At 43.0% G+C, this 22,844-nt stretch overlaps 1 protein-coding gene across 1 annotated transcript in view; it reads right to left on the bottom strand.

The window, feature by feature from the left end:
* cpne8 (copine VIII) overlaps window positions 1-22,844 on the bottom strand; it is a 147,329-nt gene that overhangs the window by 34,081 nt on the left and 90,404 nt on the right. The window contains exons 4-6 of the mRNA XM_060909593.1: window positions 20,488-20,591; window positions 13,600-13,639; window positions 8,638-8,714 (exon numbers count right to left, since the gene is read on the bottom strand). Of these exons, the coding sequence (XP_060765576.1) occupies window positions 8,638-8,714; window positions 13,600-13,639; window positions 20,488-20,591 (221 nt within the window). The remainder of the gene's footprint in view (window positions 1-8,637; window positions 8,715-13,599; window positions 13,640-20,487; window positions 20,592-22,844) is intronic.

The raw sequence follows: 22,844 nt of genomic DNA, 5'->3' as shown, positions 1-22,844 counted from the left end.
CACTGTGCACCTGTAGAAGTTGCTGAGGAGTTTGGTGGACAGTCCAAATTTCCTCAGCTTCCTCAGGAAGAAGAGTCTCTGTTGAGCCTTCTTGATGGCCTGCTGTGTGTTGTGTGTCCAGGTGAGATCCTCACTGATGTGAGTTCCGAGGAATTTAAATGTTTTCACCCTCTCCACCTGTGTCCCGTCGATGTCGATTTTAGAGCTAGCGATAACGTTGCAATAGCTATGCAGTCTGGTTAGTCAAATAACTTTCTATGGATTTGCCCGACAAGTTGTCATCACCTTGTCCACGGCTAATGATAACACATAGCTAGTTAACTTGGACACTGTTAGTTAGCATGTAAAAATAGAGTTACGCTAACATGAATGACGTTAACTTCTCTGAAGTGCTTTCAGAAATGTTTTAGCATAATCTTCTACATTTAGGATGTAGTTTAACAGCTCAGTTATAGAGCTAGATGGGGATGTGATCAATTTACCAGCTTTATTTCTGACAATAACACTGGATCATAAAGATGTGCTATAAATTCTGTGAACGCTTTATATCTTGATTAAGTAGTTAATACAGAATCCACAACAAAATGCAAAGGAAGATATGTTTACGATTTAAAAAATGAGACATTTTAGTCATAGGCATAAACAGAATGTAGAAATCTTTCTTTTCTAGTAGCGTTAGCTACCCAATATGATTTCGAGTTTGAAAAGAGTTTGCTCGCATGTCAGGTGGAGCTTCACTGACTAGCTAGCTTAACATTAAACCATCATGATTCCACAGCATGCGTTCATTTTGTGAATTCACATTTCTGTCTTTGGTAACAGCATTAGGTTTTGTAAGCGTTGTGGCAATAATACAACAATGCGTTGACAGAAAATGTACTTTTAATACTTACGTATTTTTAAAAGCAAGTGCTTCAGTACTTTAACTTAAGTAAAAATTTGATTGTACAACTTTTCACTTGTATGAAGGCTGTAAGGGGCTGAACAGTGCAACTTGAGACTTCGGTCTCTAGGCAGCAGGACATCTATAAGACCTGTTGCTGTCTAAGTGCTTCTTTCAGGCCATACCAACTTCACCTCCTCGTCATGCAACCTGGGGTTCTTGGCCTCGCGGCTGGGTAGCTAACAAAGCTCTATCTAAGGGTGAGGTCCCTGACAGAAACATCCAGGGATTCATGACTCGTCTGGTCGTCCCTGTTACAAGTCTGCTTTGGTCTTGGGCCAAGCAGCCGGGCATTGTGGTTTGCCTAAAGGGTGTTCCCCTCAGACGCATCAACTTAGACAAACTTTACTGTCATTCAGTATGCAACAAGTGTATAGAGAACGAAATTTTGTTGCAATCTGGCTCAGCACAGAATTAAATGTGAAGTGTATTAAATTAAGTTATGCAGCAGCAAAAATATTATAAAGTGCAATAATATAAAGTGAACTGTGGAATAAGGAAATGTTCAAGTTATAAATAGAAGTTTCGAGTTTGGATTTGGAGTTCAGCAGTCTGGTGACCTGGGGGAAAAAGCTGTTACAGAACCTGGTGGTACTGCACCGAATGCTGTGGAACCTCTTTCCAGAGGCCAGAGGGGAGAACAGTCCATAGTGAGGAGTCACTGATGATGTTTCTTGCTCGAGACATGCAGCACCTTGGTGCAATGTCCTGAATGGAGGGAAGAGAAGTCCCAATGATTTTCTCTGCTGTCCTCACCACTCTCCTCACATTCTTCCAGTCAGAGGCACTGCAGCCTCCACACCACACAGAGATGCAGCTGGTTAGAGCGCTCTCTATGGTGCTTCTGTAGAATGTAGTGAGGATGGGCGGGGGCAGGTGGGCTCTCTTCATCCTACGCAGGGTTCGGTCATCCACTACAATCAAGCCTGCATTTCCGTTGACATGTCTTGCCATCAGAGCTATTGCCTGCTTGGTCACGTGTGTGGAGCAGCCACTGTGTACCAGCTGCCTCACCGTAATCCTTTCACACACGTTTTTTCCAGCATCACTCCTACTACAACCCCCACCGGATATCTCTTTTGTGTGTGACGTTTGCGGCCATGTATGTTTTGCAAAGATCAGCCATAAACGTTCTCACAGGCACTAATACAGATTGCTATGCTGGAATCGTCATCATCGCAGAGATAATGGACAACAACAACAAACAACTGTATGATTTCAGCTTGCATCCATATTCTGAAAACACAGCCCCACATCTGCAATTAATAGGCTAGATTACAAAAAACTATCTAAAAATATTATCAGAGAGAATATTGATTTACTTGAGACAGATCTTTAATTAAAGTCTTTGGATGAGTCAAATATCTAGGAATTCTATTCAGCACTGAAGGTTTAATGAGTGTCTATTAAACATATTTGGACTTGACCCAGCCCAATCTTTGGTCCCCCACCCAGGTATATTTCTGATCTGTGGGAAACACTGACAACCATTTTACCAAACACTACAGCCGAGTGTTTCACTCAAATGTGTACTGCAATGGAAAATACTGGTTGATTCTTTGCACAATTTCTGAACACTTGGAGACTGATGGTGAAAAATTGGCAGAAAAAATCATGAAAGAATCACTCAAAACAATGCAGCACGAGACAATCTGATACTTTTGTTTTGCCTTTTTGAATGGTTGTTTTCAATTTTGCTAAGTAGTTTTCTACAAAATCATCGGATGGTGGAATACAATTTAGCCATATGGATAACTGAAGCAAGTCTTTAATCTGGTTTGAACGTGCACTATTTCTTTCCCTGTGTCCGAAATTGCTCCCTACTCACTATATAGGGCACTATATAGTGGGGATGCCATTTTGTAGTGATGTCCGAAACCTTAGTGAGGATTATTTACATCTTATATAGTGCACTCAAAGTATCCCACAATGCATCACAAAAAGTAGTGTACAACCGATGGTCACTAACCAAAGCAATATATCCCATCATGCATTGCGGTTGCACTGAAAGAAAACTTTGTATTGATTAATGTGGGAAATACGCTCAGTATAATATGCATTTATCACAAAAATACATGCATTTATTATTTTGAAAACGCACCAGCTGACTGATCTGGCACGTTTTAATTGTGTGACAGTAATGATGTAAATACCAGCACGACGGAGTAGTGTCCGAAAGCGTTTTTTCATTTTACCAATGAGCTCACTACATAGCCCCCTATATAGTAATTCCCTATATAGGGATTAGGGAGTAGTGAACGAGTGAGCGATTTCGGACACAGGGTAAATTGCAGCAAGATGGCCACTCTCCTAAATCAGCAGATAGGACTAAGGGCCCTGCCCGAGGCTCAACAGTGGCAGTTTGGTCATGCCAGGGCTTCAATTCCCAAGCTTCTCTTCAATAGCTCCAAGCCTTAACCACTGAACCAGCACTACACCTGATAAGTACACAAGTGAGTTGAGATTGTGTAATCAAATTGTTTGTGGAGGAATATGGACAGTTGTTAAACACTGGAACACTTGCGTTGAATGAAATTAAGATTATGGAGAACAGTGATACACTTTTGTGACACCAATTTTCAATAAAAAAAAAAAAGATTTTCATTTGACTCACCCGCATGTGTCTTATCTGACATATGCGGCCTGCTGCCGTCGGGAAGGAGACTGCGGAGTCTCCGGGCCAAAACCAGCAGGCTCAAGGACAGTTTCTTTCACCAGGCGGTCAGGAGGCTCAACTCCCTCCCTGTTCTGCCCCCTGCCACGGATTCTGCTCGCACACCCCCCTGCCCCCCCTTCAGCATCTGACATCATATCACCCTCACAGTCTCCCCCCCTCCCCAACACACACACACACACACACACACACATATATACTCTCAACATTCATTCGCACACTGAACTCAGGGTCTGCACATTTCACTTTATCTCACTCATTTGCACTATTCCGCACTACCTCACCTTAACAGCTATTAGTTTATTGTTTATACTGCTTATTTCTTGTTTACCTGCTATACCTCAAGTGCCCTTGACTGTTTATTTTATGTCCTTTGCTCCAATATATATATATATATATATATATATATATATATATATATATATATATATAAAATATGTGCATGTATGTGTGTGTGTGTATATATACAGTTAGGTCCATATATATTTGGACACTAACACAAATTTTGTTTTTTTACCTGTTTACTGAAACATATTCAGGTTATAGTTATATAATGGACATGGACATAAAGTCCAGACTTTCAGCTTTCATTTGAGGGTATCCACATTAAAATTGGATGAAGGGTTTAGGAGTTTCAGCTCCTTAACATGTGCCACCCTGTTTTTAAAGGGACCAAAAGTAATTGGACAATTGACTCAAAGGCTATTTCATGGGCAGGTGTGGGCAATTCCTTCATTATGTCATTCTCAATTAAGCAGATAAAAGGCCTGGAGTTGATTTGAGGTGTGGTGCTTGCATTTGGAAGATTTTGCTGTGAAGAAAACATGCAGTCAAAGGAGCTCTCCATGCAGGTGAAACAAGCCATCCTCAAGCTGCGAAAACAGAAAAAACCCATCTGAGAAATTGCTACAATATTAGGAGTGGCAAAATCTACAGTTTGGTACATCCTGAGAAAGAAAGCACTGGTGAACTCATCAATGCAAAAAGACCTGGACACTCACAGAAGACAACAGTGGTGGATGATTGCAGAATAATTTCCATGGTGAAAAGAAACCCCTTCAGAACAACCAACCAAGTGAACAACACTCTCCAGGAGGTAGGCGTATCAATATCCAAATCTACCATAAAGAGAAGACTGCATGAAAGTAAATACAGAGGGTTCACTGCACGGTGCAAGCCACTCATAAGCCTCAAGAATAAAAAGGCTGGATTGGACTTTGCTAAAAAACATCTAAAAAAGCCAGCACAGTTCTGGAAGAACAGTCTTTGGACAGATGAAACCAAGATCAACCTCTACCAGAATGATGGAAAGAAAAAAGTATGGCGAAGGTGTGGTACAGCTCATGATCCAAAGCATACCACATCATCTGTAAAACACGGCGGAGGCAGTGTGATGGCTTGGGCATGCATGGCTGCCAGTGGCACTGGGTCACTAGTGTTTATTGATGATGTGACACAGGACAGAAGCAGCCGGATGAATTCTGAGGTATTCAGAGACATACTGTGTGCTCAAATGCAGCCAAACTGATTGGTTGGCATTTCATAATACAAAAGGACAATGACCCAAAACATAAAGCCAAAGCAACCCAGGAGTTTATTAAAGCAAAGAAGTGGAATATTCTTAAATGGCCAAGTCAGTCACCTGATCTCAACCTAATTGAGCATGCATTTCACTTGTTAAAGACTAAACTTCAGACAGAAAGGCCCACAAACAAACAGCAACTGAAAACCGCTGCAGTAAAGGCCTGGCAGAGCATTAAAAAGGAGGAAACGCAGCGTCTGGTGATGTCCATGAGTTCAAGACTTCAGGCAGTCATTGCCAACAAAGGGTTTTCAACCAAGTATTAGAAATGAACATTTTATTTACAATTATTTAATTTGTCCAATTACTTTTGAGCCCCTGAAATGAAGGGATTGTGTTTAAAAAATAATTTAGTTCCTCACATTTTTATGCAATCATTTTGTTCAACCCACTGAATTAAAGCTGAAAGTCTGAACTTCAACTGCATCTGAATTGTTTTGTTCAAAATTCATTATCGTAATGTACAGAACCAAAATTAGAAAAATGTTGTCTCTGTCCAAATATTTATGGACCTAACTGTATATACCTGTGAGTGTTTAGTCTATGTCTATTTCCTATCTAGAGTATTTATACTGTTGTTTATTTCAGTTATTCTATTTTTATTTATTGCATTGTCTGTTTGCACCGTGGGTCAGAGAGGACTGAAATTTCATCTGTGCTGTATGTCGAGCATGTATAGCATATTTGACAATAAAGTTGACTTGACTTGACTTATGATGGATGAAAAGATGAACGAATCTCTGCTTACATAACTCCTTGGGAGAGGTACATTTAAGAAGAAGAAGCTTTATTGTCATTGTACAAGAATACAACGAAATTCCGTTTGGCAGCATCTCTCTTATAGCAGCTACATGTCACAGTCACAAGAAAATATATTAAACATAAATAGTAAAAACAGTAAAGTGCAAATAAAATGTTATATATAAATAGCCTGTATTAAAGGTGCAGTCTATATTTGAGGTGCAAGAGTTATTGTCCATTGACTGGGAGGTAGTAGTGTGTGTGTGTGTGTGTGTGTGTGTGTGTGTGTGTGTGTGTGCGCGTTGGGGGGAGTGTTCATGATTCCTGCAGCAGTCTCTTCACAGCCATGGGGAAGAAGCTGTTCTTCAGTCTGTTGGTGCAGGCTCTCATGACTCTGAGTCTGCCAGAGGGGAGGTTGCAAAATAGAGAGTGTCCTGGGTGGGCGGGGTCATCCTGGATCTTTGTGGCCCGTCGGAGGAGCTGGCTCGAGTAGATCTCCTCTAGGCATAGGAGTGGAGAGATGATGATCCACTGAGCAGTCTTGATGACCCGCTGCAGTTGTTTCTTCTCGGACGCAGCGCAGCTGGCATACCACACCGTACATCCGTAGGTCAGGACACTCTCTATTGTACAGTGATAAAAGTTTTTCAGCAGAGGTGGAGGGAGTTTGTTCCTCTTCAGCGTTCTCAGGAAAAAGAGACACTGCTGGGCCTTTTTAATAACGTGGGTGGTGTTCACAGTCCAGCCCAGGTCCTCTGAGATGTGCATTCCAAGAAACTGGAAGTTTTTGACCCACTCCACTTCTTCCCCATTGATGCTCAGGCCTGAGTGTAGTGTGGTCCTTGTCTTCCGGAAGTCAATGATGAGTTCTTTTGTCTTCTTGGTGTTGAGGTTGAGGTGGTTGTCACTGCACCAGGCCACCAGTGCTCGGACCTCCTCCCTGTATGGTGCCTCGTCATCATTGTTGATCAATCCAACAATGGTTGTATCGTCCGCAAATTTAATGAGGGTGTTGGAGCCATGGGTGGCGACACAGTCGTGGGTGTACAGCGTGTACAAGACTGGACTCGGAACACAGCCCTGAGGAACACCGGTATTGAGGACAATGGTGGAGGGTGTGGAGGTGCCCATCCTGATATGCTGGGGTCTGTTAGTCAGGAAGTCCTTGATTCACAGACAGAGGGAGGTTCCAAGTTGCAGTGTCTGCAGTTTGGTGATCAGTCGGCTGGGGCTGATGGAGTTAAATGCTGAACTGAAGTCAACAAACAGCATCCTGATGTATGTTTTGGGACTTTCAATGTGGCTGAGAGCAGTGTGGAGGGCGATGGAGATGGCGTCTTCTGTGGATCTGTTGGACCTGTAGGCAAACTGATGTTGGTCAAAGCCAGGTGGAATATGGGCCTTGACATGCTGTAACACCAGTCTCTCCATACATTTCATAATCACCGCTGTCAGGGCCACAGGCCGGTAATCATTCAACCCTGTGATGGCAGAGGATTTGGGCACAGGGATTATGGTGGCAGTTTTCAGGCAGGTAGGGACTGTGGCTTGCTGCAGCGAACACTTAAAGATGTTAGTAAATACAGCAGCAAGCTGATGGGCACATGATTTCAGCACCCTCCCTGGTACTCCATCCGATCCTGGTGCTTTGCTGGTGTCGATGCCTTGCAGGACTTGCAGTACCTGGTGTTGTTGGATGGTGGGGGGCTGGTCATGCTCTGATTGTGTCAGCTGTGTGTCCTCTGCCTGTTTGCTGTCCTCTTCAAAGCGGGAGAAAAAGATGTTAAGTTGGTCTGGAAGAGAAATGTCAGTGGGAGAGGGGGTGTTGTTGCATTGTTTGTAGTCTGTTCTGGATGTCTTTCCACATGGAGCGGGGGTTGTTTTCCCTGAAATTGGCCTCTATCTGCTCTCTGTATTTTGTTTTAGCAGCCTTGATGCCTCTGTTCAGGTCCACTCTAGCCTTCCTCTAGGCCTCCCTGTCTCCTGACCTCAGTGCTGAATCCCTGGCCTGGAGTAATGCTTTGATACTGGTGTTAAACCAGGGTTTCTGGTTGGGGAATATTTTCACCCGTTTCCTTGTTGTTACATTTATACATCATCGTTATGTAGTGGTGCCTCGACATTTCCCTGTAGACTAGGCCTATAATTCATTTGGCTAGAGCCTAGTGGTTAACGTGCCCGCCTCTTGATCGGGAGACCGTGAGTTCTATTCACGGTCGGGTCATACCAAAGACCATCACAAAAATGCTACCTACTGCCATCTGGCAAGGCACACTGCAATACAGATGCGAGTAGGGAGTCAAACTCTCGCGGTTACCAGAGGACTATCCCCCACTGTAACCCTAGCTATGTAGTAGGCGAGAGGCCAAGGGCTATGGAAACGGAGATCGGCACTGCCCTATGCGCCACACGGCGTGGGAAGGGACTTTGACTTGACATACCCAAGCACATGAAATATTCACATATTCAATGATGCATCTAATCCAGTGCGTACACAATCTATACACAAATGAAAATAAGTATGCATTATTAAAAACACAAACTCAAGGTACAAATAGTATATTGAAGAGATTTTAATGTAGTGCTCAGCAAATGACATTAAAAGCAGGTACACCGCCTCAGAGGTGGAGATGACTGCAGGTTTGTGAGGACAGAGGAAGGGAAGGGGTGAGGTGAGGGATCAAAAGCCATACTCACATGAGTGTTCTCTCCATACGACTACCTGGGGATCCAACCACCTCCCCAAGAGTGCAGTACATCTGGCCCAGGAAGTCCTGTTGAGACACATACACACTCAGGATGTGCCGATGAGTTTACACACGTTAAAATGCATATGTATAAGGAGTGCAACACATCTGTATTTGTTTTATGCTCCAAATATTTGCATCTGTGTCTTGAGTAAAATGCAAAGTGGGTGCTCTGAGAGCACAATATCCCCCGCTGGCAACTCTGCCATAACTCTGGTAAAATGTGACTGAATTGAATGAAATTGCAATATGCCTACTACCGACATACTGTATAACAAAGAATCCTGTCAAGTTTCATGAAATTCCTTCAAAAACTGTGAGAGGAGTTGATTTCAGAAGGAAAACACACTCTCATGAAATTGTCAAATTATAATTTTGTTAATCAAGGGCTGTAACTCTGGCAAAATGTGACTGAATTTAACGAAATTACAATATGCGTACTACTGACATATAACAATGCCTTTTGTCAAGTTTTGTGAAATTCCTCCACAAATTATGAGAGGAGTTGATTTCAGAAGGTGAGTACCCTTTCCTGGGATGGACGGACGGACAGACGGACATCGCCGCGACATAATCCCCCTTTGGGCCTTTCGGCCAGTGTAGGATGAGAACCCATGGAATGCCATTTGGGTCATTCCACGTCAATTCAACCGGGGCCCGCGCACTTAGGTCTCAAAAAATTCTGAAAAAAATCACCAGATGTACTCATGTTACCTAGGAGAAACACTGTGAATTTATTTGAATGTAAGATGTACCGTATACTTTCCATGTTACAGCCAGTTTTACTGGGGGAGGGGGGTGTCAATTTTGTTCAGACTCTTTTTTTTGTCAAAGTTCACAAGCCCATAGCTCAAGAACTAAACCATGTAGGAGGCTCAAATTTTGCATGCTGGTACATAAATAGGAATAGTATGTAGCAAAACTGTCATTTTGGGTCTGGATGATCCTGCATGGTCATAGCACTCCCTCAAAGATGATCAAAATTTTATTGGAGTTTTTGGCTGTGCTCTGTTTAGGCCTTCAGAAGACATATTTTTACCCAACATAGGCTCTTGATTTTTTTTCCCTTATTGAGATAAGTAGAAACACTCTCAAAAAAAGCAATAAACAGAAAGGAAACTCTATCAGTATTTGAACAGAAGACCTCACAAGTCTGACAAATCATTTTGGATGTCATTTTCAGAGCACCGTAACACCTTGTGGGAATGTGTGCAGATTTTTAAAATATTTTTTTCTTTATTCTCCATGATCCCTTCTTTTTAAAAACACCAATTTGGCTTGTCTTACTCAAATCTTTCATTTTATTTTCCACCCTGAACATGGGCAAAATGCACCATTGAGAGCAATATGTTTTCTATAACATTAATGTAAAGAGTAAATAACCAATACACTGACAAAATAATAAAGTACTAAATAACTGTAAGAAATACTAGTAATATCAATATTGAACAAAATAGTCATGATTATTATTTTACCTTTAACACGCAGGTGTGATAATTAACAATTATTCACCAATATTCACTGAGCCTGAGGCAGATCATTGTTTTAATGTAAATACACAGGTGATTATGTTAAAACACTTTTAAAAATCATATTAAAAAATATTTCAAACTTCAAAAGCCGTATGCAAATTTAATAACGGAGAGGCGCAGGGTGGTTTCACTTATCAATGCAAGTCACATAGAATACTTTGTTTTGAAATGGATAAAATAAATCACAATTCCACCTTACCTTTAAATAGTTTTAGACCAAATTTCATGCTTTTAGGAACAGTGTTTTCTTTCATAATTTGTAATTCTTCCTCACTTACGGCGACGAAACGATTGGCAGCTATTTTGCCGAGTTGCTCGAGGTGATTATCAAGAAAGAGTCTGAATCTCTCGACCAATCAGCGCACGCAATTTTCTATAATCACCTGCGTATTTATACTAAAGTGTAAGAGCATGTTATAGCTTTAGTGCCAAGATTCCCAAACTCTCAATAAAACTTTAAACAAGTAGCGGAATGATGATGATTAATAATAATAATAATAATAATAATAATAATAATAATTGACTTAGGCTATGTTGTGTACATTTATATTTTAGTCTTAAAATGTCTCCCATTTGTCACACCACATGTGAGCATAAAGAAAAAAATAAAACAGCTGAGAATTGAATATGTGTAAGTGTAAATTACACAAGAGCCTCACCTTGCCTTAGTACACACACTAAACATGCCAGCAGGCTCAACTTATCCATTTGCTGTTGCTCACTGCATTTGCAATTAATTTTTACTCACATGGGACACTCAGAGGCTAATGCCTTCCGTTCATCTAGATAATTATTCAAGATCACTGCTTCATTAACTCAATCTTTCGTACAACCGATGATTCACATTAGCCTTTGATTGCGGATGTGTAACAGCAGAATGTGGAAACCTCGGCAATTATTTCCACTGAGTCAGGTCCTTAATACAGAGCGCTGAGCTTCACTCGACTGAGGAGAGGAAAAACACAGCAGGTAAAGCTGCTCTCCCCTAGGACACAGTTTTCACAGCACAAAGCAGCAATAAAGGAGTCACTGTTATAATTCTGCCACACTGTAGTAGAACTGCAGAAGCACCGCATTCAGAAGTGTTCTAAACACAAGGGTGTTCTTATAAAGCCCAAAACAATTAAAAAAAAAAACACACACACAATTTAAGAACAACTATATGCCGGACTCATTTCCACTGATACTCATAATGTTTCCCTGAGCTAAGTGGGAGTTACAGACCAGAGTGTTGTCCAGTACTCACTGCAGAGCCTGTACTTTCTGTGTGTATTTGAGAATATTTTTCTCCAAGTCTCGCTTTGTAACACAAGTGTTTAAAAAAGGCTTCGAATGGTGGGAAAATCTCAGTTAAAGTTGTTTAGACTGGGAAGAGAACTCAACAGTATTGGTAATATAACCCTAATAACAATCTCAGATTATTTTATCTGGCAGCATCGAAAATCTGCAACAGCTAAAAGACGAAATGAATGTGGTGCAATAAAACTGTCGGTTATATCCCGAAACAAGGAAAAGAACAATTTTTTTCTTGAAACACTACTTTTGCCCAATTCTCCAGATGGATATTAAGTGACCCCTATTCCTGACCTTATAAATCAGTGGCGATGTATTGCACTTTCATTCACACACACACACACAGACACACACTCACAGTGCATCATGGATACCTGACAACTAATATCTGATTACAAATCAAATAAAGCTTCTTTCCATCTTCTTGTTGCACATCACTCTGCAACAACCTGATCAAAGCCTGACCTTCATCGTGTGAGCTAAGGTTTCAGACATCTTTAGGCAGACTGCCTGTTTTGCCACATCATTTGTTAAACCAGGATTAAAAAACATTTAATCTTATATAAAATATAAGATATAAAAATATTTCCATGTCTTTTTGGTGAAATACATTTAAGGCAATGTTATATTTACACAGAATATCTTAAGTTACAGACAAAAAAAACCTCAGCCAAAACCTAATTTAAAAAATAATTTAAAAAAATCTGGCCAAATTTTAGCCTCAGTGATAACTGATAGATTTTCTCAGACTGCCAGAGAAATAACACAAATTATTCTATCCACATTCATTGGATATGAGCAATCACGTGCTCTGATTAGTTACTCTACTACTAGGATATCAGCTCGTATACTGTGAGTAGAGAAAAACAAAATGGCGGAGCGTGTTGCTGCACCAACTGAGGACGAAATAAAAACTCTACTCGAAAATAAAACCCCCCAAATTTTTCTCAAGTATTTAAAAGAAACAGAAATAGCTAAACGAACATAGTCCTACCCTGCAAATATCTCCTGTTCCACACTCCAGCCTCGTCAGTGGCGGTAACAGACCTTTAAGTTGGTTTGCCAACCGCCAAAAAATCCCTAAAGAAGAAAACCCCCCAAAATACACAAAAAAAAGTAACAAAATATGGAAATCTGTGGTTGGTAGAAGAGAGCAACTGGACTTGCTTGAAGATTCTTGAAAACGTTTCACCTCTCATCCGAAAGGCTTCCTCAGTTCTGTCTGACTAATAGGGAGTATCAGGTATTTATCCTCTCATGGATCATCATAGAATCAGAATGCTGATGGCTGCATTGTAGGTGGCTGATAAAAGATGTCTTAGACACCCACCTCTGTTCAGTGATGGTCGTTCCAGGTTGACAAAAATGAACGATCCTCTCTGGCTAAGATGTCTGCCAGTTTTCTGGAAGTCCTCTCATACTCCCGCACCAGTCGAAGGGATCTCATCCCAAAGTGCATAGAAACATGTTTGTGAAGATTCTCCGTCATCCAGGTACATAGTAATCTGTGGTTGGTAGAAGAGAGCAACTGGACTTGCTTGAAGATTCTATGATGATCCATGAGCGGATAAATACCTGATACTCCCTATTAGTCAGACAGAACTGAGGAAGCCTTTCGGATGAGAGGTGAAACGTTTTCAAGACTCTTCAAGCAAGTCCAGTTGCTCTCTTCTACCAACCACAGATTACTATGTACCTGGATGACGGAGAATCTTCACAGACAAACAAAATATGGAATAAAAGTATTTGATGGTAAGAACGTGTATTTTTTTTCAAGAATTATTATTATCGCATTTTTCACAAATTGCTGCCGTCATTTCACCGGTTTGTTTACATTCTAAGCAGAAATCATTCTGTTGGACGTTTTGTATAAAGTTTTTATTTATTGAATTTGCAAAAAATAAAATAAGAATGCTCTGTTTCTCAAAATCCAGTGAATGTGGATAGAATAAAACAGTTATTCTACTCAATCTCATCGTACATGGCTTATAGCCAACTCGGTGCTACATGCCTCATCAGCTATCAGCTCATGTACGACTCAGTTTCGTGGAATAACTGTTAAATATAAGGCACCGTCATTCACTTACATGTTTGGACAGATTTTCACTCTTTGAGTCGAGGTCGTACCTGCAGAGAGAGACAAGAAACTTTACTGCAGATTAGGTTCACTCAGTCTACCAATATAACACACATTCTCCCCCAGTGTAAGACAGAAAGAAAGCACACAGCCTTCACAGGACTTTGCACACTTCTACTACTGTAACGCACACATTTCACTAGTTCACCTACAACTACTTCCTGGTCTGTTTATCCTCTCTCCTTAGTTTTATGTCCTATTCTAATAATTCTTGCTGTTTTTAACCAGATATTTTCAACTGCAGCCAGAGAAGCCTCTTTTTATCCACACAAACTCACCAAATCCACAGCTCTTATCCCCAAGACTGGCCCATTGTAAATTACACTTGAGTACGTTTGTGTGTGTGTTCATTTTTAACCTTTTATTAGTGTGGTTTATACTGTGGGGGCGGCATGGTGGTGTAGTGGTTAGCACTGTTGCTTCACAGCAAGAAGGTCCGGGTTCGAGCCCAGTGGCCGGTGAGGGCCTTTCTGTGTGGAGTTTGCATGTTCTCCCCGTGTCCGCGTGGGTTTCCTCCGGGTGCTCCGGTTTCCCCCACAGTCCAAAGACATGCAGGTTAGGTTAACTGGTGACTCTAAATTGACCGTAGGTGTGAATGTGAGTGTGAATGGTTGTCTGTGTCTGTCAGCCCTGTGATGACCTGGCGACTTGTCCAGGGTGTACCCCGCCTTTCGCCCGTAGTCAGCTGGGATAGGCTCCAGCTTGCCTGTGACTCTGCACAGGATAAGTGGTTACAGATAATGGATGGATGGATTTATACTGTGTTTGTCTCTGATCATACTACACACACATATTTAATAAGTTTAAAATTAGAAACATGCATTTCTTGAAGGATAAGAAAGAAAGAGCTATTAAATCTGATTGCTCAGAAGGTGTTGATGAATTTTTGGTACCAGCAGCTCTGACAGTAACAGCACCAGCAATTCAAATCAAAGGTTTATATTAATTCTAATTTAATTCAGTCCTAATATGTCATTGTTTCTATAGTAACAGCTCATTCACATTCACAACCACTTGTATGGTTGGAGGACCTGTATAATCCAATGCTAATAATAAACAGATAAAAAATGTTGTTATTTAAAAAGGTAAAAGGCATAATCATTACTGTGATGAAGTTTTCTGTAAGGAAACTTTTATTTAACATTTAGGCCACACCAATTTAATTAGTTGGTTCTCGGATTTTTTCAGGAAAAATATGAAGCGAGCGGGCAAAATAAAAATAAAATTAAAAAAATGCTCTGATGGTAAAATTAGCGGTGGAAATAGACCAAACAATACAGGCAAACCAGTAAACAGAATTTCAACACACCTGTCAAAGATTTTACACTTCTGTTCGCTGAATATCCCAACAATCACAAACACAGGCTTTGCAGGACTCCCCTCCACAGGCATGTTTCTTCCACAAGTCTTTATCGAAAGTGAAAGGGACGATTTGATTGGTTTTCGACATCACGTGACCTCACGTCACGTGGCCTTTTCTGTTGGTGAGAGTTTGATTTCTATTTTTTTTTTTCATTTTGCATTTTCTTCAAGTGGCGATTCCGAGAACCAACTAATTGAATTGTTGTGGCCTTATGGAAGTCTCTGGTGGGCGGCACGGTGGTGTAGTGGTTAGCACTGTCGCTTCACAGCAAGACAGTCCTGGGTTCGAGCCCAGCGGCCAGCGAGGGCCTTTCTGTGTGGAGTTTGCATGTTCTCCCCATGTCTGTGTGGGTTTCCTCTGAGTGCTCCGGTTTTCCCCACAGCCCAAAGACATGCAGGTTAGGCTAATTGGTGGCTCTAAATTGACCGTAGGTGTGAATGTGAGTGTGAATGGTTGTCTGTGTCTCTCTGTCAGCCCTGCGATAACCTGGTGACTTGTCCAGGGTGTACCCCGCCTCTCGCCCATAGTCAGCTGGGATAGGCTCCAGCTCGCCAGTGACCCTGTAGAACAGGATAAGCGGCTACAGATAATGGAAGGATGGATGGAAGTCTATGGTATCAGCACTTTTTCAGTAAATGTAATGACAGTCTTCAGAGAAGTTTACACTTTCTGGTTTCTTGATAAAACGACAAACTTTTTTGACTTATTAAATTCAAGATAGATATCCGTATAGCTGGTGAGGGAATGACTGTTAATAGTTGCTATAAAATAAGTGATAACATGAAGTAACTTGTCTCATGGACATTCCACAACATTAAATGTAACCATAAACAACTCATGCAAAACATGTTATTCTTTAATAAATACAAATTTGTAATTGATGGCAAATTCCTGTGATATAACAGGAACAATATATTTTAGGAGGTGCTGTTTAAGGAAAATAATCCACTTTGCATCAGACTGTATCCATACAGTATGACCTATAGTTTTTATTCCTTATTTGTAAGCTCGTCAGCTAGCTGTTGAAATTCAAGGTCACAAACCTTTCCCTCGTATATTTCAAAGGAAAAGTTTAACATTTTCAATTGTGTTGAAGGTCTGTTTGACAAAGAATAAGATTTAAAGATTTAAAAACAGACAGACAGACACTCAAACAAACATTCAGGTAGACAGACAGACAGACAGACAGACAGACAGACAGACACTGAGAAAAACACCCAGACAGACAGACAGACAGACAGACAGACACTTAGACAAATACTCACTCAGACACACAGACAGACAGACAGGCAGGCAGGTAGGCAGATACTTAAACAGACAGACAGACAGATAGATAGATACTCAAACAGACAGACAAACACTCAGACAGACAAATAGATAGATAGATAGATAGATAGATAGATAGATAGATAGATAGATAGATAGATAGATAGATAGATAGATAGATAGATAGATACTCAGACAAATACTTAGACAGACAGACAGATAGATAGATACTCAGACAGACAGACAGACAAACACTCAGACAGACAAACACTCAGATAAACATTCAGATAGATAGATAGATAGACACTCACAGATAGATAGATAGATAGATAGATAGATAGATAGATAGATAGATAGATAGATAGATAGATAGATAGATAGTCTCGTCTTCTTCCACTTTATCCGGGACCGGGTCGCGGAGGCAGCAGTCTAAGCATGGAAGCCCAAACTTCGCTCTCCCCAGACACCTCGCAAGGCTTCTCGGGAAGAACACCGAGGCATTCCCAGGCCAGCCGAGAGACATAGTCCCTCCAGCGTGTCCTGGGTCTTCCCCGGGGCCTCCTCCCGGGGGGACATGCCTGGAACACCTCCCCAGGGAGGCGTCCAGGAGGCATCCGAAAAAGATGCCCCAGCTACCTCAGCTGGTTCCTCTCGATGTGGAGGAGCAGCGGCTCTACTCCAAGCTCCTCCTGAGTGACTGTGCTTCTCACCCTATCTCTAAGGGAGCGCCCAGCCACCCTGCGAAGGAAACTCATTTCGGCCACTTGTATCCGCGATCTTGTTCTTTCGGTCATTACCCAAAGCTCATGACCATAGGTGAGAGTCGGAACATAGATCGACCGGTAAATTGAGAGCTTCGCCTTTTGGCTCAGCTCCTTCTTCACCACGACGGACCGGTAAAGCGACCGCATCACTGCGGAGGCTGCACCGATCCGCCTGTCGATCTCACGCTCCATCCTTCCCTCACTCGTGAACAAGATCCCGAGATACTTAAACTCTTTCACTTGAGGCAGGACTTCTCCACCAACCTGGAGAGGGCAAGCCACCCTTTTCCGGTCGAGAACCATGGCCTCGGACTTGGAGGTGCTGATTCTCATCCCAGCCGCTTCACACTCGACTGCAAACCGCCCCAGTGCATGCTGGAGGTCCTGGTTTGAAGAAGCCAACAGGACAACATCATCCGCAAAAAGCAGAGATGAAATCCTGTGGTTCCCAAACAGGATTCCTTCCGGCCCCTGGCTGCGCCTAGAAATTCTGTCCATAAAAATTATGAACAGAACCGGTGACAAAGGGCAGCCCTGCCGGAGTCCAACATGCACTGGGAACAGGTCTGACTTACTGCCGGCAATGCGAACCAGACTCCTGCTCCGTTCGTACAGGGACCGGACAGCCCTTAGCAAAGAGCCCCGAACCCCATACTCCCGAAGCACCCCCCACAGAATACCACGGGGGACACGGTCAAATGCCTTCTCTAGATCCACAAAGCACATGTGGACTGGTTGGGCAAACTCCCATGAACCCTCGAGCACCCTATGAAGGGTATAGAGCTGGTCCAGTGTTCCGCGACCAGGACAAAAACCGCATTGTTCCTCCTGGATCCGAGGTTCGACTATTGGTCGAATTCTCCTCTCCAGTACCCTAGAGTAAACTTTCCCCGGGAGGCTGAGAAGTGTGATTCCCCTATAATTGGAGCACACTCTCCGGTCCCCTTTCTTAAAAAGAGGGACCACCACCCCAGTCTGCCACTCCAGAGGCACTGTCCCCGACTGCCACGCGATGTTGCAGAGGCGTGTCAACCAAGACAGCCCCACAACATCCAGAGACTTGAGATACTCAGGGCAGATCTCATCCACCCCCGGTGCCTTGCCACCGAGGAGCTTGCAAACCACCTCAGTGACTTCGGCTTGGGTAATGGATGAGTCCACCTCTGAGTCATCAGCCTCAGTCTCCTCAATGGAAGACATGACGGTGGGATTGAGGAGATCCTCAAAGTATTCCTTCCACTGCCCGACAATGTCCCCAGTCAAGGTCAACAGCTCCCCACCCGCACTGTAAACAGTGCTGGCAGAGTACTGCTTCCCCCTCCTGAGGTGCCGGACGGTTTGCCAGAATTTCTTCGAGGCCGACCGATAGTCCTTCTCCATGGCCTCCCCGAACTCCTCCCAGTTCCGAGTTTTTGCCTCCACAACTGCCCGAGCTGCAGTACGCCTGGCCTGCCGATACCCGTCAGCTGCCTCAGGGGTCCCGGAGGTCAACATGGCCCGATAGGACTCCTTCTTCAGCTTGACGGCATCCCTTACTTCCGGTGTCCACCACCGGGTTCGGGGATTGCCGTCATGACAGGCACCGGAGACCTTGCGGCCACAGCTCCGAACAGCTGCATCCACAATGGAGGTAGAGAACATGGTCCACTCAGACTCAATGTCCCCCGCCTCCCTTGGAAGCTGGGAAAAGCTCTCCCGGAGGTGGGAGTTAAAGACCTCCCCAACAGAGTACTCGGCCAGACGTTCCTAGCAGACCCTCACCATACGTTTGGGCCTGCCAGGTCTGTCCAGCTTCCTCCTCCGCCAGCGGATCCAACTCACCACCAGGTGGTGATCAGTTGACAGCTCAGCCCCTCTCTTCACCCAAGTGTCCAAGACATAGGGCCGGAGATCAGATGAAACGACAACAAAGTCTATCATCGACCTCCGACCTAAGGTGTCCTGGTGCCACGTGCACTTATGGACACCCCTATGCTCGAACATGGGAGAAACCATCAAGGACCGTGACGTCGCCCGGTATGGCGCAGCCAGGGCCCCACCCTGGAGCCAGGCCTGGGGTCGGGGCTCATATGCAAGCGCTTGGTGGCCGGGCCTTTGCCCATGGGGCCCGGCTGGGCTCAGCCCGAAGAGGTGACGTGGGCCCGACCTCCTGTGGGTTCACCACCCACAGAGGTAGCAGTAGGGGACTGGTGCAGTGTGGATTGGGTGGCAATCGAAGGCAGGGGCCTCGATGACCTGATCCCCGGACACAGCGGCTAGCTGTTGGGACATAGATAGATAGATACATAGATAAACACTCAGACAGATAGATAGACAGACACTCAGAAAAACACTCAGACAGACAGACAAACACTCAGACAGACACAGACAGATAGACAGATGGACAAACACTCAGACAAACATTCAGACAGACAGACACTCAAGCAAACACTCAGACAGACAAACATTCAGACAGAGAGACAGACAGATAAACAGACACTCAGACAAACACTCAGACACACACACCTACATACTGTATGCTGCCTTATATTTAATATTTAATCAAACCACCACAATTAAAGGATAATTATTTGACAGCTTTCTTTCTACCCACACAGTTACTCTGCCTGCAGTGATGCAGATAGAGAAAGAGAAAGACAGCAGCATGGTGTTTTCCCACTACAGCATCTGTAGTGGTGTCTATTTGCTGACACACAGCAGATGTGTGCAGATTTGAGAACTGTTCAATTTCTGCAGTTGTAAGAACACCATGTATATTTTTTTAATAGTAATTTTGTGTGTGTGTGTGTGTGTGTGTGTGTGTGTGTGTGTGTGTGTGTGTGTGTGTGTGTGAGATGACCACTGATGACTGAAGTTGCATAATGCATAAATGTAATTTCTTGGTGCCTGTAAATTTCTGCTTTAGCAACTTCAAACAAGCTTTGTTGTGTTTCATGAATCTTTGTGAATCTTTGAAAGGCACAAACACCAAAAGAGTGGTTTCAAGCCTAATAAGAAATCACCTCACCCTTATTAAAATTCACTTTAGTTTGTGTTGGCTTTATTATTATACATTATGGTTTGACCATGGCAAATAGTCATCATTGCTTTCAGTATAGTAGCATATAGTCAACTGTTATGTTACAGCATTAAGAAACAATAGAAAAAATCTATTTAATGAATTCCAGGAGTATGGTATTTAATTAACTTTTATATGTCACAGAATTAAAAGTACAGCAGCCATCACATAATGGATACACAGGTAGCTCGTATCAAGCATTTCTCCAACTCCACTCAATTTTCCTTCAAGTTGAGGCCATTCAGGCAGTAACAGTAAAGCTATTACACACATTTGCCACATATCCAGTTTCCAAACCATGGATATCTTTTGCACTAAATGGACACAGTGAATTTCTGTAAGAGTCATACACAGTTACACTCACATGCACACACTGTTGATACTCACAGGTCAAAGCGTAGGTTCTGCCTCTCTTCAAAAAAGTAATCAAGGATGAATTTTCGAACAAAGTCTGGGTTCAGAGTGTTACTGATGGCCTCTGTTCTCCCAAACTGCATGGAACAAACATACACTCTCAAATGTGCACAATGTAATATGCAAACACTCTATTCATCTTGAAAACTCTTATTTAATATGTTGTGACCTGATTTGGTACAATATAAAATTTTTGTGTCTCTTATTGTCATGTGTACAACACCAGACAGATGTCCTTAAATATTCTGAGCAGTATTCTCAGTAGCAGCTCATGACCATAGATTTTGGTGGGGCAGAAAAACATTAATAATTAATAATGGCATAGCTTCAAACAAAACAAGAAGACAGAGTTATCTATATCCCCCGCCCTATATACCAACTATATACCAAGTTTCAAGATATTACTTGTCACATTTTCAAGTTCTGCTGCAGGAAACCAACCCTACCTCTTTACACTGACCTCAGCAGCCCATGGCATAAGCCCACCAGACCTTTGGTCCAGGTGAGCTAAAAATTAAAATGTTTCACATTTCTTAGTATCAAAAGGCACATATACATTACTTAATCAACACATATAGCAACTTTCAAGACCATACCACTCATAGTTTTCAAGTTCTGCTCTGGAAACAAAACCTACCCCTAAGACTAACCTAAGAGATTAAGTCTGAAATTGTTTTCATGGAAACATGAAAAATTCTCAAATTTCTTAGTATGAAAAGGCGCATCTACATCACCTTGTTAACATGTATACCAAGTTTCAAATCTGTGTCATGAATACCGTAGTTTTGAATATATGCTCCGGAAACGAACATTGCCCTTAGTGTTAGGACTAGGACTGTTTTGGCCTCTAGAGGTCACTGTTATTTCCTTTTCGTGTCATGTTTATTTTGGCCTCTAGAGGCCGCCACTGTTCCTGTGTTTTGTGTTTGTGTTAATTGCCTGTTTAGTCCTGATTATCTTCACCTGTGTTCAATTTAGTTTGTGTATTTATACCCCCTGAGTTCAGTCCTCTTGTCACGAGTCTTTGTGCTGTTATGTTTATCTCCAGTTTCCTCTGTACCGTGTTCTTTATTTTGCATTTTGCTTTTCTTTTGGACCTAGTAGTTACTGTGTTTTTTGGATCTTCTGAGCTTTGGTATTTTTGCCTTTTCTTTTCTGTTTTTTTTTTTGGCTTTTGTTTTGTACTTTTGGATTTTTTATTTTTTCCCTTATATCTTCTGAGCGTTTTTGTATTTTTACTTTTTGGATATTTTTTGTACATATTGTAAATAAACCTTTTTGATACTTTTTCTACTTCCGCCTCACGCCTCTGCATTTGAGTCATCCCCCTGGTGGCCTAGTGGGGGTTTGCTGGATTATCACACCAATGAACCAGGTTCGAATCCCAGCCAAACCCTAACAGAAAGACTCCGTCATGACCGACTCAGCAGAGGCTGCTTCAACTGTCTACCCGGCCAACCTTCAGGGAATTACGGCAGCTTTGACACGCTTCGGAGCGACCATGGACGCTCATGGACGTACGCTCACCAGCCAACGTGAGGCCCTTGCTCGCCACGAGGAACTGCTTCAGCAAATTGGGAAAACCCTGGCACAGCTGACATCTCTGCCTCCAGTTCCTGCTCCTGTGCCTCCTGCCATGCTGCCTTCTTCACCTCGCGAACCCAGCCTTCCTGCACCACAGAGGTATGACGGCAAGCACAGTGAGTGCCGAGAGTTCCTTACCCAGTGTCAACTCACCTTTGAGCTTCAGCCTACCACCTACACTACGGATCGCCGCAAGATTGCCTTTGTGATCAACTTATTAGCTGGTAAGGTGCGAGCCTGGGCTACTGCTATTTGGCAAAGACAGGGACCTGAGTGCCTTGATTTCCAGCTGTTTTCTGAAGAGATGCTTCGGGTCTTCGATCAGGCGGACATCAGTACCGACGCAGCCCGAAAGCTCATGTCCATCCGGCAAGGAGGAAGCGTCGCAGATTACGCCATCTCATTCCGGACGCTCGCAGCAGTAAGTGGATGGAACGAGACTGCCCTGGTGTCAGCCTTCCACCATGGTCTGTCTGACCCCATCAAGGACGGTCTGGCCTCTATTGGATGCCCAAGTGACCTCGAAACCCTCATCTCACATGCTATTCGTCTGGACAACAGGATGAGAGAACGCCACCAAGCCTTGAGCCCCCCCAGCCTCCCTACCTCTACCTGGAGACCGTCTACCTCCTTCAGTGACTGTCCAGAACCCATGCAAGTGGGTCGTACTCGCCTCTCCGCATCTGAGAGGGAGCGCAGAAGGAGGGACAAGTGCTGCATCTACTGTGGCAAGCCTGGTCACTTCC

This window comes from Neoarius graeffei, chromosome 2 (genome assembly GCF_027579695.1).
Source record: "Neoarius graeffei isolate fNeoGra1 chromosome 2, fNeoGra1.pri, whole genome shotgun sequence".
In the NCBI taxonomy this organism is placed as follows: domain Eukaryota; kingdom Metazoa; phylum Chordata; class Actinopteri; order Siluriformes; family Ariidae; genus Neoarius; species Neoarius graeffei.
The sequence above is the reverse complement of the archived record's forward strand: the minus strand, read 5'-3'. Positions and strand labels throughout refer to the sequence as shown.